The sequence below is a fragment of the Mustela nigripes genome, chromosome 14 (genome assembly GCF_022355385.1).
Source record: "Mustela nigripes isolate SB6536 chromosome 14, MUSNIG.SB6536, whole genome shotgun sequence".
Classification (NCBI taxonomy): Eukaryota; Metazoa; Chordata; class Mammalia; order Carnivora; family Mustelidae; genus Mustela; species Mustela nigripes.
This window is the reverse complement of record NC_081570.1, coordinates 48,181,710-48,199,395: the sequence shown is the minus strand read 5'-3', so window position 1 is coordinate 48,199,395 and position 17,686 is coordinate 48,181,710. Positions and strand designations below refer to the sequence as shown.

At 45.3% G+C, this 17,686-nt stretch overlaps 1 protein-coding gene across 10 annotated transcripts in view; it reads right to left on the bottom strand.

Moving 5' to 3' along the window:
- Positions 1 to 17,686, bottom strand: part of FGGY (FGGY carbohydrate kinase domain containing) — a 400,085-nt gene that overhangs the window by 23,318 nt on the left and 359,081 nt on the right. Inside the window, exon 14 of one of the 10 annotated variants that reach the window (XM_059374917.1) lies at positions 3,246 to 3,456. The exons of 8 other annotated variants lie outside the window; for them this stretch is intronic. In XM_059374917.1, the coding sequence (XP_059230900.1) occupies positions 3,343 to 3,456 (114 nt within the window). In that variant the 3' untranslated portion in view covers positions 3,246 to 3,342. Of the gene's footprint in view, positions 1 to 3,245; positions 3,457 to 8,177; positions 8,305 to 17,686 lie in introns of those variants that run through there. One more of the 10 variants, XM_059374918.1, reaches the window with a different exon arrangement.

Here is a 17,686-nt window from a genome sequence, read left to right as displayed (position 1 = left end):
CAAAAATTATTTGAATGAATGTTTTTGGATATGGCCTGACGGGTGAGGTTTGATAGTTTAGGCAGGAAAGCTTTGCTAGTTTATTTGAAAACACCAAGTTAATCTGAGGTAACTGAGAAATAATCAGGTCAGAGGCATGAAGAGAACGAGAAACTATCTTGTCCACAGCCTCTTCCTGTGGCCCTCTCTGCTCAGAAACATGAGGAAGAGCAGTGTGGGAAGGGCGCTGTCTCTAAATCCTTTTTCTGTCACAGTGCTCTCTTTTCTGTCAGAGATGAGGGTTCTCTCCTGCTCCAGGGACTGTTTCAGCGTATGGAGAAGCAAGGGTGGGGGGCGGTCTTGGCATTCCTCGTCCTCCACCGCCTCACGTTATGTATGATATATACGTATGTATAACACCTGCATCCTGTGTGTTCTGGCTTAGCTGACATTAAAGGGACGTGCAGGCTTTAGCATGCATCCAGCAGAGGACAGATGGAAGCAAGGAAAGACACATGTGAGGAATGAGAAGACCAGTGTGGTTGGAGCAGAGAGCGAGGTCAAGTGTGGGTGAGAGAGAACCCAGAGGCAGGCTGGGACCAGGGGAACTTGCAGTTTCCCGGGAGGCCCTGGGAGGCCACAGGGGCCACCAGAGGGCTGCCCTGCTACATTCAGTCTGCCATGAGCCAGGTGCAGAGGTTGGGGGAAGGGGACTCTGGGCAGCGCTGGTAAATGAGGGAGATGCACATAGGTAAGAGAGGAGTCCGGGAGGCTTGGGTGATGGATCCAAAGAGGTGTTAGGGGAAAAAGAGTTGTCAGAAGTAGACAAGAACTCTTAGATTTTCGGACTTAGGCTTTTGCTCCCATTTCTCCCCACCTCATACGTAGAGGCAGAGTGAGAACTGGTAGGCACCAAGAGGTGTTTGCTTCTACAGATTTAACCTGGCTCCTTCAAGGTCACTGGGTAAGGGAGAAGCAGAGCCTCAGCCTGGCCTCCTGTTCAGAGAACAACAGCTACAAGAAAAGAACATCAAGAGAAATAATGTTGCAAAATTCCTCACAGACCTGGCCAAAGCTTACATCAGCCAGTCATGTGCCTTTTAAGCTCTATTATTCAGTTAAGAAATGAATTTGTCCTTGCCTTGTAAGTGCTACAAGATCTGGCATTTAACACCTGAGATGTGAAGGCACTTTTTTTTTTTTTTTTTTTCTTTTTAAAGTAGCAGAAGCTCTGGACAATCTGGGAGTCCTAAGTGCAACCTCTGGACAGCCAACACAGGGCCTGAGGCTCAGACCCTTCCACTGAGGCATCTTCCAGTTTCCTCAGGGTGTGAGCGGGAGACGGAAGGACAAGAAATTGCCTGTCAAGACAGAAGACATGAGGCCATCGGCAAAGGTAGGGCCCTTATGCACGGACATCTTGGAGTAAAACTATGGCTGCCTGGAATAAGCCTCTGTCTGGGTGGGGGTGGGGGGGCAGTGGTGGGGAGACTCCAGCCAGGAGTGAATGTGTGTGAGATTTGGGCAGGCAATTCACAGTTGGGGGAGGTAGTCAGCAGTTTTTTAAGGCTAGAATGCAATCAGGAGCTCCTTTTAAATCAGAAACTGGAAGAAAACTTCCTCTCCTTACCCCACACGCATCTGCATCAGGTTCCTACTTGGGGACCATACTTCACCTCCACCTTTGTGGAAAAGGTAGAGACAGAAATAATCATTGCGACGCATGAAGCACTCACTAGTAACAGTGGCTAACATCCTCGGGTACCCTGTGAGCTTGGCATCATGTCAAAAGTATACATGTCTCATCAATATTTGCAGCAACCCTGAGAGACTAGTATCACCATTACTGATTCTGTTTTATAGGAGAAGAAAAGAGAGGTGAACAGAGGATGACTAACTTGCCCAAGGTCACCCAGATAATAAATGGTAGTATGTTCAGGATTCAAACCCACGCAGGAGAATCCATTTGCTTAACTCAGGGGCTACCGAAGGGCAAGATGGTGGACAAGGAGTGGGGACAGGTGTGCACTGTCTCTAAAGAATTAAAATATAATAATAAAACCTGTTAAAAGATCCATTTCTTTTTTCTTTTTTTTCTTTTTACCATTACATTAACAATACATGAGTAGAAGAATCTCCCCTCTGGAGCAAACATCTCTTACTGGATGAATCCCCACCCCTCCTAAGCCACTGGTTCAACCATTCTAGAAGGTAGAAATTTTATGTCACATTTTGCAGATTTCTAATCCCATCCGAACACTCTCATTGTACTCTGTGCGACTCCTTTAAGCCCTAACAAGTATACTGGCTATATGCGCCTGTGTTTCTTTCTTGTGTATCTCTGCCACTGGACCATCAACTCCGTGAGGGTAGGGGCTGTGTCTACAGTTCATGCTGAAGCACCTGGCTTAACATTTTGGTGGGGTTTATGCAAAAAAGATACTTGCTGAATGAATAGATGGGTAAAGGAATGGTCAATCTAAAATGCCGCTTCCTCCATGAAGTCTTCCTTGAGGGAAGAAAAGCCTTGCTCTTTAGAGGGGAAGGTGGAACAGGTAATATTGGCAGAAGCAGTCAGAATGAGCTGGGCTCTTCTCTCCAGAGCCGCCCTGGAAGTTCTCTGTCAGGTGTGAAAAGCATGGGTCCCCAGGTAGCTTTGAGTTTCATGGCACCCCAACATTCCTTAGGGAGCCACCATTCCCAGGAAGGAAAGACTCCACTCTTGGCACTGATATTTGAGAGCTGGTACTTTCCAGACCTGTCTAGGGCCAGAAACCACTCATACTAAGGCACATATTTAGGATTATTTTTAGGATGCCCAAATCCTTAAGATCTGGATACAGAAGATCCCAGCGTGTTCCTTAGAGAATCTACTTGGTTTTTGGCACGTTTCTAAGTTGCTAGATAAATGGAACTTCACAAACAGCTCTTTGACCTGGGATGTTTTTATTTTGAAAGGGGAACATGTTCGTTTATAAGTTCGGTAAAACTAAGATATATTTTGCTAAAGCACTGTGGAGTCAGCATGCCTTCAGCAGGTCTCTTCAAGCCCATTTGTTAAACAAGACTGTAATCCTTTGTACAACATTCTAGATGTCATGCTATATCACGTCCTCTCCTTTTTTTAATCCTTTAAAATATATTTCTGTATTTTGCACCTAAAAATAAAATGATGTACGTTCCAGGCAACCTTTCTGGGTGGTCCACTGTGAGAGAGGAGTTCCCAGGTCTTCTCTGCGAGGTGGGTCACGGCAAGGTCAGTCCTGCTCAAGGCCAACACCCAGGAGGGGGGCTGCGTGAATCGCTTGGTAAGGTCGCACACCGCAGGCAGAGGTGCTCTGGCATCACGGAATGGTCTAGAGTTTAACATGGAGTCTGGCAGAAAAGCGGCAAAGACGAGGTCACGTGGAAAGTGTCCTGAGCCCCAAATTCCGCCATGATATATTTGAAAAGTTCCCTGGGGTTGAGGGAAGGGTCCTAAAGAGAAAAGACCCCGGTGAACGGTGACACCGAAAAGCTTGCCTATTTCTCTGACTCACTACCTGGAGTGTTCAACCTACAAGTCACTTTAATGAAGGCAGTAACTCGAGAAGATGAAGGCTTACACATGTGTTATGTCTGGCAAGAAAGGATTCGTGGAATAGTCCACGTACTACAAGGCACGTTTATTGTATCGACTAGCTCTAAGATGGGGAAGCCAAGAGCAGGGTCCCAAGGGAGTGGGACATGGTGGGGGGAAAGAGAAGTGTGGCTAGCAGGAACTGGAGGGCCAGGAGGTTCTCTCCAGCCCTTCCAATCTTAAGGAGTGGGAGACCACTAGATCCCAGGCAGAGTGAGCTTTAGGAGTATTTTTCCCTTTTGCCCAATGATGATCCTATCCTTTCCCCTGTCCCCCTTCCATCCCCCTCTCTCCTTTCCGTCTTCCCCTCTCTTCCTTCATATGTGTTTATTGAACATCTACCATGTGCCAATTACTATTTTAGGCTCTGGCAGTCACTGGTGAACAAAATCAGCATGGGCCCCGCCTTTGGGAAGCTTGGAGCCTTGTGGAGGAGACAGACAGTCAACAAATATTCCGCCAAATATCTGTAATCACGCGTTACAGTAAGTGCTATGAGGCCGAAGGACAAGGGGCTACACCATGTTGTGACAGCAACACCGGCTTAGATGCAGGGAGAGGGGGCGGTCAGGGGATCCTTCTCTCCAGAAGTGCCATGTAAGCTCACAGCTGAAGGAAGAGGAAAACCTAGGTCAAGAAAAATTTATATGTGTGTGTGGGGGGGCTGCTGCATTACAGCCAAGGGAATAAAAGAAATAATAATAACAATAACAATGATGACTCAAGCAATAGGTAAGACTTAATGAACAGTTACTATGTGCCAGTCACATCTCTAAACATCTAATAACTACTTATTCATTTAACCCTCACAACAACCCTGCGAGGCAACTTACCATTATGGTCCCCATTTTTCAGATAAGAAAAATAAGGCCCAGAAAGATGAAGGGGCCTGCCCATCACATAGTGAGAGGGTAGAGAAACCTGGATAAAACTCAGGTAATCTGGCTCCAGGAAAGGAAGACCTGGTGGACTAAGGGAGAGAAGGATAAGACAGCGAGGCTGAGCTGTAGCAATTGCAGGAGTGGAGGGAGACGGCGCAGCTAACCACTCAGGGACCATCTGTTGTAGAATTTTGCCTAAATTCAATGGTGGAAACCCACTGCAGGGGTCTTGGGAGGGGGTGGGGCTCCCCTTCTCCTGGGCCTTCTCTGGCAGTAGTGGGGAGCCTGGAGCAGGTGCCCAGCTGGGGGAAAAGGCAGGAGTCCAGGTGGGAGTAACAGGGGTTTGGGTCAAGTACCTGGTTATGTAACTAAACAATGAGCTGAGCTGAGCTTCTCAGTGCTTTCCTTCCCTTCTCTCTTTGCCCTATCCCCACGCTTCTCCCTCCCCAGGCTCTCTGTTCCTGCCCCCCTCAGCAGCAGGCAGAGGACCCCTGGTAAGAGCCCGTTCCTGTTCTGTTTGCTAAGCTGCAGACTCTGGCATTCTGTCACCTTCCCCAGGGCACCCTTCCCGCCTCCCAGACTCAGGATCCTTGTCTCCCTCGCCTGTGTGCCTGCCGGGAGGGAGCAGCTGCTGGTATCTAGAACCCAGCTGTTCTCCCAACTTCTCGCAAGTGTTTCTAAGCGTCAATGCTTCTAATTAGTTAAAATAGGAAGGGGGGGGGTGGTAAACAGAGGAGCAAAAGAGATACCTAATTTTAGCTGTAGCCAAAAGGACTTTCCCTCAAATACACTGTGATCTCAAAATACTTAGCTAAGCGCATATGGACACGGTGGGGAGAGGATCTGAAGAGCTGCAGAAGGAACACTCAAAGCCAAACGGGACAGCCCCTGCCTTCCCGGAACGCGGGGCTGGATCAGAGAGGAAGGCAGTGCGAACAGACTGGATCCGGACCCTGTGCCAGGCACTGTGCGAACCCCCGGTGAGCCTCAACGCAGCAGCGCGCCGCCCCTTCCCAGCCCGAGGATGCAGCAGGGACTAGGACCCCCCTCGTTCTACAGAGGAGGGAACTGAGGCTCCGTGGGGCTGAAGGTGTTTTGTCCAAGATGACGCAGCTAAACCTGGGTCTCTCTGACTTCAAAGTGTCTGGCGAGAGGAAGATGGGGTCTCAAACTGAGGACAGATCGAGGGAAGTGGGGGAGGCAGCTTTCACAGATGCAGGGCAAAGCATGAGGACAAAAACCAGAGGATGCCGGCTCTCAGAACACACAGTGGCATTACTGTAGAAACTGGCATGGATCACGTGGGAGCCTTGATGTTCTCCACTCCTGAATCCCCTTCTAGCCCTCACGAGATGTCGTCAGCGATTTACAGGTAGATCAATCATTTGGTGAATGCCCCCCACCTTTCACTATGGCGAAAAAAGAAAAAAGATTAAAATAAAATCTCCACCGCTTTCTGCAATCAAAGAAGATACCATTTGGCAAAAGAATCTGAAGTGGCTAATCCCACCCCCTACCCCCAGTCCACCTTCCTAAGGTTGTGATGGAATCTGGGCTCCTTCAGAAAACGGGCCACCTGGCAGGACTCATCACGTCAGCTTCCTTCATCTCAGTTCAAGCTTAAAAGGCCTCTTCACTGGGAAGCTCCCCAGTGAGGTTTTCCACACACACTTGGAGACTTTCCACAATAGGCCTTTGAAGCGGCCTGAAGGATTCCGGGAAGCCCGGCTCGCTGGGCTGAGGTTTGAAGAGCAGAAGTCCGCATTTATTTTTCTTTCCCGCCTTCTTTGACAAAACTCCCCCCAGCGGTTTGTGGGCCCTCGCCGAACGGCCCTGATTTTCAGGTTACTACTTTTAGGGCTGAAGTCTTAAAAGAAAAACGACAATAAAGCACATTGTAAGGAAGCACTGATACCATAAAGATCTGTTTCTGTGTTTGGCTCCTCGGCCAGACTCTGAGTCGTGCCTTAGTCATCGTTGTCGCAGAAGGAAAATGAACACTGGCCCAACACAGACTTGCTGCATCACACAGCATGGGTGACATTCTGTCAAGTCACTCAGACTTTCGGATGGGTGATGGGAGTTACTACTCCCTACCTTGTATGGAGTACTAATGCTTATCTGAGGCCGGGTGAGAAAATCACTTCACACGTTGTCTGCCACGGACTTTATCAGGTCCCTGCTCTTCCTCCCATTCCCCCCTGCCCTGGCCAGGGTGGCCCTTGCTCACATGGTCTAGCCCCTACTCATTCTCTACAACTCGACTAAGGTGATGCTCTCCTCTTCTGGAAATGTTTTACCTCCCTCTTGCCCAGGCCAGTTCCAGCACATGGCTTTTTTTTTTTTTTTTTTGAATTCACAAATTCAATTAGCCAGGTATAGCACATCATTAGTTTTTGATATAATGTTCAATGATGCATCAGTTCAGGATAATACCCAGTACTCATCACATCACATGCTCTCCTTAATACCCATCACCCAGTTACCAGAAGTACATGGCTTCTGTGCTTCAATACCTCCCTATCCCCTAATCGACAATCTGTGTTTTTTTCCATTTTCAGTGTCTGCCCACCATGCCCCCTACCACCACCGGAACAACGTAGACATGCGGTGTTTTCTTGTTCATTGTTGTATCTCCTTACTGAGTACAGTGCTTGGTACACTGACGTGCTCAGTGAATATTACCTGACTCATTGAATTACTTAATTTTACTTACCTACTCTGAGCAGGTACTTAGTCTAGGTACTGAAGGTAGAGCAGTGAATAAAAGACACATAGTCTCTGTTTTTCTGTAACTTTAATCCTGGTATGGAAAGTCAGGAAATATGTTAAGGAGAGTGCTTCGGTGGCTCAGTTGGTTAAGTGTCTGCCTTCAGTTTAGGTCATGATCCTGGAGTCCCGGGATCGAGTTCCACACTGGGCTCCCTGCTCAGCAGGGAGTCTGCTTCTGCCTCTGACCTTCCCCTTCTTATGCTCTCTCTCTCGTTCTCTCTCTCTCTCGAATATATAAATTAAAAATCTTTTTTTAAAAAAGGAAATACATTAAGGAGACAGACAGCTATCACTTGAACACTACAGGGGTTTGAGGCACCAACCCTCTACACACCTGAAAATCTTCATACAACCTCTGACTCCCCAAAAACTTAACTACTAATAGCCTACTATTGACTGGAAGCCTTACTGATAACATACACAGTCAATTTATACATATTTTGTATATGCATTATACACTGTGTTCTTAAAATAATAGAAGATGTTAAGAAAATCATAAAGAGAAAATGCATTTACATTACTGTACTGTATTCATTCAAATAATCCACACAGAAGTGGACCCACGCAGTTAAAACCGGTGCTGTGCAAGGGTCAACTGTATGGAAGGATTCCTGGTGATAAGCTCCAACATGTAAAAACATCAGAAGTCCTTACTCCCTTCCTTCCAACAAGAAAAAAGCTAAAACACTGAAAATCACTGATCTTTCTTGGACTGACTGGAGAAAAGAGGTTTCAGGACAAGCCACCACCCTGAAATCTAGAGAGACGAGAATCCAGACAGTGATAGCCGAGATCTTCTACTGGAACAACACACTGGTATGGGCCATTCAGTGGTCATTTTGAAGCACTAGGGATGAGTGTGAGACTGAGAAACTTAGGGTTCGCAGTCTTCATAAGAAGCCCACGCTAGCATCCGTGTTTACTGCCAAGAACCTACAGGATCTCACTGTGAAGAGGCAAGAATGTTGCCCCCTTGACTCCAGCAGGGGGAGAAAAAGACTAAACGCTGTGAAGTATGCCAGAGTCCAGTGTACTCCAGCTTTCCTGTCTCACCTAAGAAGGAGGAAAAAAGACAAGAAACATTAGTGAAGGTCACAGTCCAGGGACAAAGGTTCAGTAAAAGCTAAGATTTAATCAAAACATCACAGAGTTCTTTCCCTTCTTTATACCTTAAAACTACACCAACAGGCCTCCAGTATAATATCTTAGAACAAAAAGAACTACAAGAAACAGCCTCTATCTAAGGAGGAGCTCCTGGGGAAGGGCAAGGACGGAGCGGGCAGTTTAAGCCTAAAGAAAGAAGCAGCAACCAAGAAAAAGAACAAAGAAGAAAAGAAGTAATAAAAAGATAAAAGAAATAAAAAAGCAGAAATCAATTAAATTGAATACTGGAAAATATTAGAGAAAATGAAAGAAACCAAAAGCTGTGAAAGAAAGAAAAAGACCAGTAAAACTGATGGAACTTTTAGCCAGGCTAACCAAGATAAAAAGAGAGAAGGCACAAATTACTAATAGCACAAATTAAAGACAGGTCATTACTACTGATCGTACAGACATTAATCAGATAATGTAAGAATCCTATGAGCAACTCTGTGTCCATGAATTTGATAATTTAGATGCAGTGGCTTATTTCTTTAAAAGATGTAAACTACCAAAGTTCCACAAGGAGAAATAAATAATCTGAAGACAGCTATATCTATTAAAGAAATGGAATTAATAATTAATTACTTTCCACAAACAAAGAACCAAGTCTAGAAGGTTTCATAGTGAATTTTATCAAACATTTAAGGAAAAAAAATTATACCAGTTCTTTACTACCTCCTCCAGGAAAATGGAAGCAGAGAGAGACATCCAAACTCATTTTGAAGTCACCATTAGTCTAGTACCCAAACCAGATAAAAACATTACGAGAAAGGAAAACCAAGAACCAATGTCTCTCATGAATATAGATGTAAAAGTCATTAACAGCAAATCAAATCCAACTGCAAATAAAAAAAACAACACATCACAGCTAAATGGGATTTATTCCATGTATACAGGATGGTTCAACATTCAAAAATCAATAATTTAGTTCACCATATCTACAGATTAAAGAAAACAAATCATATAATCATATTAATAGATGTAGAAAAAGCATTTGATAAAATGCACACCTTAAAGTTCATTCTTTGCACTATGATGTTCAACTTTTTTTTTAAGATTTTATTTATTTATTTGTCAGAGAGAGAGAGCAAGTGCACAAGCAGGGGGAGCAGCAGAAGAAGAAGGAGAAGCAGGCTCCCCACTGAGCAAGGAGCCTGTTTCAGAGCTTAACTCCAGAAGTCATGACCTGAACCAAAGGCAGACACTAAGCCAACTAAGCTACCCAGGCATCTCCAATGGCTTTAGCAAATGTGCAAGGTCACATATTCACAATGACAGTATCGTGGTAGATTCACCCCCCACCCCAAAAAACAATCCCTGTGCCTTACCTATTTGATCCTCCTCCCACTCTCCCCAAGTTGACAACCTCTGATCTTTTTACTGACCCAATGGTTTTGCCTTTTCCAGAATGCCATATAAGTGGAACCATGCAATATGTAACCTATAATGGAATGTGCTGTATGTGTCAAGCAAGCCAACTGTATTACGAGTATATGAAACAATCTCACTGAAGGTTGTGGAAGATAAAGGCGCTGACCTTAGGAACTTTGGAAATGAGAAGAGTTTGTAAAATTGAAGGCAAAAGAGACTGTATAACAGCACTGTACTCCAGCTGATAAAGTCACAGTGCACAGGGGTGTGGGTTAAAAATTCTGGTATTTCTACAACTGGACAATTGCAATTAAGGAAATGTAGGGTGGATGGTAGGAGCCAGGTCTCTCAGTATTTGAGTGGGAACTTACAGATAAGCAAGAGAGGGAGGCTAGGATGATCAGTGTGCTAAGAGACTATGGTTGGAGATAAAGTAAAAAAATGGTTAGTTTCATACAGACAGAGCTAATTGCACATATACATATTTATAGATATGGTTATACACACTGGTTAGTACACACACAGGTATTGGCAGGGAGGGTCCAGAAGCAACAATAGCTCAGTAGCAATGAGCACATTTAGTGGCCAGATCTTGGTTTCTGAGATCATACTCCAATAAAAAGAATCAGGGCTCCTTGGAGAAGTGACTGATTCTAGTACTGGGGCAGGAAATATGAAAATGAGGTTGGAGGATCCTGTAGTGTCAGAAAGGAAGGAATGAATGAAAAAGATCACACACAGTTAGAGGTCATTCAGAGAGATAAAGGATCCAACTGAGGAGTTCCATTGGCCAAAACCAAAAAAACTGAGGAACAGAATAAAGTAGTACTGGGTTATAGCCCCAAATTGCACATAAATATCTATGAGTTCACACTGTCCTAAAGAAATTGAATGAACAAACAAATGAATGAATGATTGAATGAGAGAGAAATGTCCCATGCAGAAGAATCCCAAAGTTATATAGATATCTCAGCTTTGAGGAAGTGCAGCATAATTTTCTTATGTGTGGGCTGCACACAGTGACTACAGGGAAAGAGGGAAAACAAAGGAATTTTACAGTGGAAAAAGACGGCACACAATGATCTCAGCTAGATGATCAAAGTCAATGCTAACAGTGATAAGTCATGTTGATAGTATGTATCTCGATATAATGTGATGACAGTGGCACTTTGTCTCTGTGGTCTTCTCCCCCAAAAACTTTAACTCTGGTCGAATCACAAGAAAAATATCAAGTAAATTCCAACCGAGGAACATTCTACACAATATCTAACCAGTACTGCTCAAAACAGTCAAGGTCATCAAAAACCAGAGAAGCCAAAGGAGACATGATGACTGAATGTAATGTGATATTCTGGATGAGATCCTGGAACAGAAAAAGGCCATTAGGTAAAAACAGAAAATCTGAATGCATCAGGAACATTAGCTAATAATGTACCACCATTGGCTCACTCATAACACCCCTAAGACGGTAACAGTAAGGGAAAGACGGCAATCTGAAGGGAAGCTGGGATGGTGTTTATAAAAGCTAGAGCCCCACAGTTTTTCTATAAGTAAACAAACAAACAAACAAACTGTTCTAAAAAATAAAGCTTGTTAAAAGAATATATATGCATGTACATATATTCCAGGACACACATATTATGTCAGGCGGTTCTATGACCTAGAAGGAAAAGACAAGTTGGGTGAGGACGATGGAGAATGAGGGGGACAGGCAGTCTGCATGGGGAGCCAGTAAGAGCATCTCTCTGAGAAACTGGTATTGGAAAGGATATCCGCTAAAGCGTTATGGGAGGAGAGACGGAAAGGGAGTCAGGGAAGGGGCTGCGTGAACATCTAGGGAAAGAGGATTCCACGCAGAGGGAACCAGAAGTGTGAAAGCCCTGAGGCTGGGGGTGTGCTCAGCTCGCACAAAGAAAAGAAAGAAGCCAAAGTAGGTGGAGTGGCCTGGGCTAGGAGCAGAACAGCTGGTGATGGAGTCAGAAAGGGGGTGGGCGCCAGGCCAGGGAGGCCCAATAGGCCATAGGAAGCAGGAAGCCAGTGAATCAGTAAATGAGATGAATGAAAACTCTTTCTCCTGAAATTTATTCTAGGTCCTCCAGCCTTTTTTTTTTTTTTTTTTTAAATGAAGGGTCATCATAATACACCTTCCCACAACCCCCCACAAGAGCACACACAAATATTCTATCATAACAATGCCAAAATTTCTTAGCCTGCAATTATTCTGACAAAGCCCTCTAGTCCCGGAGAAGCTAAGGCATGCCATCTCCTCTCTCAAACAAAAATCTCCGATGGTTTCTAGGCAGGCAAAGTGAAATGAAGGCTTGAGGCCAACTTTTCACATAATTCAATTGAAAAGAAACTTACATATGCCTGAAATCTTTAGATAATGGAAAGAAAAGTGGATTTTCCTCTCTTCGTTATTAAAGTAATTGGCTCAAACTCTCATTTCATTTTGTACTTGTAGGCACAACCCAGAGTCTGTAATTAGTTTCAAACCACCAAAGTAGAAACAGAATAAAACCTCAACTAACTGAAGGGCCTTTTTTTCCTTGACATACTTGGCTTTGAATGGCTACAGGCAAAAGGCACCAATCCAAAGAGTAAGCTTATGACTGGGACTTGCTTAAAAAAACAAAATAGCTTGCAAAGTATGTCTTGGGTGAGTCCAATATGAGACCCTCACCAGTCACCTTCTCCATCTCTACTCCTAGTCCCATGTTACGAAGAGACAGTGTCCTGGATGAGGACAAAAACCCCACTTGTCAGAGGCCAGCCCACCAGGCTCATCACCTGCATGCCAAGGTGGGCACCAGAACTCTCATCAATAAAGATGAAATTAAAGACACCTTTCTGTGAACTTTCCTGTAATAGAAATGTACATAAAGACATTCTACTGCATGAGCATGGGCGTAAAATGTGGCTCTTAGTAATGGGGACTCCATCTCAGAATATCTTGATCTATTTAAGATCAAGGTGCTACACGCAATCATTGGACATGTCTTTGGGGAGCGAATCCTTCTGAACCTCAATGATTCCATCTGTAGAATGACAATTATGGTATCTGCCTGTGAAGCCCTTATCAATATTAAATGAAATAATGTCCCTAAACCCCTAGAACAGGGGTTTTTTTCTAGCTTTTTTTTCTGAAGATTTTATTTATTTATTTCATAGAGTGAGAGAGAGAGGCAGGGAAAGGGGAGAAGCAGTCTTCCTGTGCAAGCAGGGAGCCCAAGGTGGGGCTCGATACCAGGACATTGGGATCATGACCCTTGCTGTAGGGAGACGCTTAATGACTGAGCCACCCAGGCACCCCAGTGTCTAGCTTATAATAAGTGACTGATGTATGTTTTTTATTTTCTTTCTTTTTAAAGATTTATTTATTTATTTTAGAGAGAGAGACAGGATGGGGGGACAAGGGAGAGGAAGACAATCTTGTTTTTAATTTATTTATTTTTATTTTTTTTAAAGATTTTATTTATTTATTTGACAGAGAGATCACAAGTAGGCAGAGAGGCAGGCAGAGAGAGAGGGGGAAGCAGGCTCCCCGCTGAGCAGAGAGCCCGATGTGAGGCTCAATCCCAGGACCCTGGGATCATGACCTGAGCCAAAGGCAGAGGCTTAACCCACTGAGCCACCCAGGCGCCCCAGAGGAAGACAATCTTAAGCAGACTCCCTGCTGAGCACAGAGCCCCTATGGGGTTTGACCTTAGCCTTGATCATGCCCTGAGCTGACAACACGAGGTCAGACATTTAACTGACCATGTCACCCAGGTGCCCCTGTGTGTTGCTTTCTTTTATAAACCTATTTCTATACCCTGTATTTGTATCTGACATGGATGTATCTCCTGATAAATGCTGAATACGTAACTGTCAGAACGAACTGTCTCACCAATGATACCTTCTGTAATGTCATCAAGCCAGGAATGATCCTTTCTGTAGTGACACTATGATGCCGATAGTCACAACCATTGATTGGGCACTTCCGGTGGGTCAGGGGCTGTGATCTGTGCTCACACACATCACTTCACTGAGTCCTTGCACCTGCCTAAGAAGGCAGGCCTTCTCTCAGCTCCATTTCATACGTGGAGAGCTGAAATGAGCAATTTTCTAGGCTGGCGCGGCTGGCAAGGAGCAGAACCGGATTCTGAGCCCACATCCTTATGATTTCAGAGATCATGCTCTTAACTGTTGGACACCCCGTACAGTCATTTTAGAGCATATTTAAAACATAAAAGCCACTTTTGGCTTCTTTCTTAAGACAGACTCAACTAGGGTGAACGAGGCTTCCTGTTGCTCCCGAGAATAGCCTCATCCAGCTGGACCGGTGGCTACCAGGAACAAATGGGACTGGTCGGGCTGCCAGGCACTGGCCTTGAGAAGATGTCTGAACAAGTCATTCAGTTCTGTTCTGAGGAGCATCAACCTGGTGGGGAGGCCAGGCATGCCAGTGCTGGCAGGGGAAGGGGGGATCCCGGCTGCTGGGGGCAGGGTCATCTTGAGTAAAAGAAGTCAAAGTGCCCCAAGGGCAAAGCAAATTACTCCAATAAAAGGAGCTGGAGGAGTGGTCCTGGGTGACTCCCTACTGTGGCAGGAAGCTAAAACTAAGGACATGGGGAGTGGCCAGGAGGCGAGGGGGGAGGGTCTGGGGTCAAGGGATGCAGTGAAAGGTTCTAGACAGGCTATGGGAGACACCAGGCTATGGCAAGCCTTCTGACTTCCAACAGTTCTCAGGAATTTGCTGGGCTTGTTCCTCTGGGATATTTCTATTTCTGCGTCTTTTCTCTGTGGCTCCTTCCCATGATGCCCTAATAGGAGCTTCTTCTTTTTAAACCTGCCTTGTGTTCAAGGGCCCCCAACCCCGATGCTGGGCCATCTCCTGGAAACTGTCCACGCACCCCACGCCCCTGGTCCATTCTCCTGTCCTACCTCTCTAGATTCATAGCCACCTACAGTCTGGACTAAAGAACTTTTGAATGCTTGCCGTTGTTCTAGTATTTTGATTTTTTTCACCCACTTAGACTGTAATTCTTTTCCCAGTAACAGCTGAGATTGTTTTCGTTAATGTCAGTTGCAGCATAAAACAAATGTTCTAAAAGCTCCTACTGACTTTTATTCTGAGGGTTCCCAAATGGAGTGTAAAAATTCCTGGGAGCTCAGGGGCGCCTGGCTGGCTCTATCCGTTTAGCATCCAAACTCTCCATCTCAGCTTAGGTCTTGATCCCATGGTCGTCTGTTCGAATCCCACCCTGGGCTGGAGGCTACTTAAAAATAATAATAATAAAAAAGAATTCCTGGAGTTCAGAGGTCGGGAGTGATTTCTTCTATTTATTTATTTATTTAAAGATTTTATTTATTTATTTGCCAGAGAGAGAGCACAAGCAGGCAGAGTGGCAGGCAGAGGCAGAGAGAGAAGCAAACTCCCCGCTGGACAAGGAGTCCGATGTGGGACCCGATCCCAGGACCCTGGAATCATGACCTGAGCCGAAGGCAGCAGCCCAACCGACTGAGCCACCCAGGCGTCCCTAGTTTCTTCTTTTAAATCAAGACAGTAATACCAATTCATAGAGTTGTTTGATGGATTGAGATAATGGGTATAAGCCTGCTGAGTTGAAAAGACAATCTGGCAGAAGAGAAGGAAAAGGCAGTTGGAAGTAAGAGGAGACAAGGCAGACGGAAAGGAATTCTATGGGAGGATGTGAAGAACTGCTAGTGAAACTGATGAAGTCAGTGTCTTCCGTGTATCAGGCACTGTGCTAGGTGCTTCATCTACATGACGTACAAGACACTGGTAAAGAGCACCCATCCTGGAACCAGGTTACTGGGTTCCAATCCCAGTTCCATCTGCTACCAGCTGTGTGAGCTGTTATTCAAAATGCCTACGGCGTATTTTCTTCATCTTTAAATTGGGATAATTTAAAGCAGGAGTTGGCAATTTTTTTTCTTTCTGCAAAGGGCTAGATAGTAAATATTTCAGGGTTTCTGGGACACACAGCTTCTGTTACGACTCAGCCCCCCAGTTGTAGCATGAAAGCAGCCACAAACTCTATGTAGGCAAATGGGCATGACTGTCGTCCAATAAAACACTGTTGGCAAAAACGGGCAGCGTGCAAGAATTGGCCCACAGGGAGTGTTTGCCAGCCTCTAATATAGCATCTACTCCACAGGGTCCAGACGACTGAAGAGCTAATGAAGCTTGTGCTTAGAACAGTGCCCTGCACAGTAACCACTCCGCAAAGGTAATTATAATGAACCCGTGCAATAGGTGTTGGAGTGCCCTCTTACAGGGAAGAAAACTGACGTTCAGAAATGACTGAGTAACTTCTCCAAGACCTGGCATCTTCTAAGAGTGGCAGGGTCAGGCTCAGGGCACAGACTTATGAGACTCTGATGTCTATAGCTGTCCACTGTGACTTTTATTAGCTTCCAGGATCTTATCAGAATTGAGACCTTATTTCACAGACCCAAAGGGAAACTGGCTCTAGTCCTGTATGTGCATGTGTTTGGGGACTTGACTCAATCATGGGGCACACCGCGGATGATGAAATCGGGCCCGAGATCCAGATGGGCATTGTCAGAAAGTCCCCAACTTCACTTCCTTTCCATCCTGATTCCAGTCAGTGGAGAACAGGTGTGGAATCCGTGTTCACTACCCTCTTGGGTGCTTACACAGTTCTCAGCCTTCCCCGGCCTCGGCGTCGGTTTCCTATGACACTGGTGGATCAGCTGCCTTTGGGGAGCCCTAATTAAGTGCACAAATAGGGCAGCTTTCCCAAATCCCACATTCGTTCTGCTTTGGAATGCCAGAACTCTTCTACCATGGAAAAATGCTTCATGCCCTGACTCTTAACAAACCCAGCAAGTTCAAATGCATTTCTGGGGTGGGGGGTTGGGGGTCAAGAATCCCAAGCTGTTATGTGAGAAGGCAAGGAAAGAAAGGGCTTTTCTTGAAAGAGGGAAACAAAGGGCATGCAGAAATGTCACCCAAATGCCCGCAAACCCTCTAGCTTGCCCCAAGTTGTTCTTTTGTCTGAAAGCCTTGAAACTGTGATTTATGTAACTCTCTCCTCAGGTCAGTAACTGGCTTCTTAAGCCTGAGATTATGAAGCCAGTGATGGCGATTTCTTTCCATATGTCATACACACGGAATAACAAGAAAAAGAATCTCCATTAAATGGCACAGACTTGGTGCATTTCAAAACCTTTCAATTTTATCACCATTTTTCTCTCTTCCTCCTCCTCCTCTCTCCCCTCTTCCACCCTATAGCCACGTCTACTATCCAGTTTATTCTAGGGAAAGTCTCTCTGGTTCTGAGCTGAGAAGACACCGTAATGATGGGTTTTGTGCATGTGGATTTAATAGCAATCGGCTGTCTTCTTTATGTTTAATTCCACATCTTCTGGAGTAAAACCGTTTAGGCTGCAGTCCCCCAAAGGCACTCTATGTTGTCTACATCCACAGTTCAGTGGACCACTGTGTGGATACACTTTCCCTCATCAAAGGATGGAAAGTGGCTTTGCCTTCAACTTGATGTTCCTACGAGACAATGTAATGGTAGAAACCACTGGGCTGGGAGTCACCCAGATCCATCTACCACTAAGTCTTTGAAGCCCAGAATCTAAGTGGATCTTCCAGGCTCCAGGCTCCAGGCTGACGGATGCAACCATTCCACTGGCTGCCATGGGCTTTCTGCTCAGGGAAATAGCGGCCTCTGTGGGGCTTGCTTTCTCAGGAGACACGAAGGGACCTTTAGTTAGGGTGGCCGTAGTTTATTATTATCCCAATAAAATTCACCTTTGAGTCCTAAGGTTTCTTAATTGATTACTAATAACTACACCAGGACACAGGCATAGGCTGGGTCTGTGTGGGATGTATAAACTGTCAGTGGTTGGGTGATTTGGAGAAGTAACTATCACAGGCCCC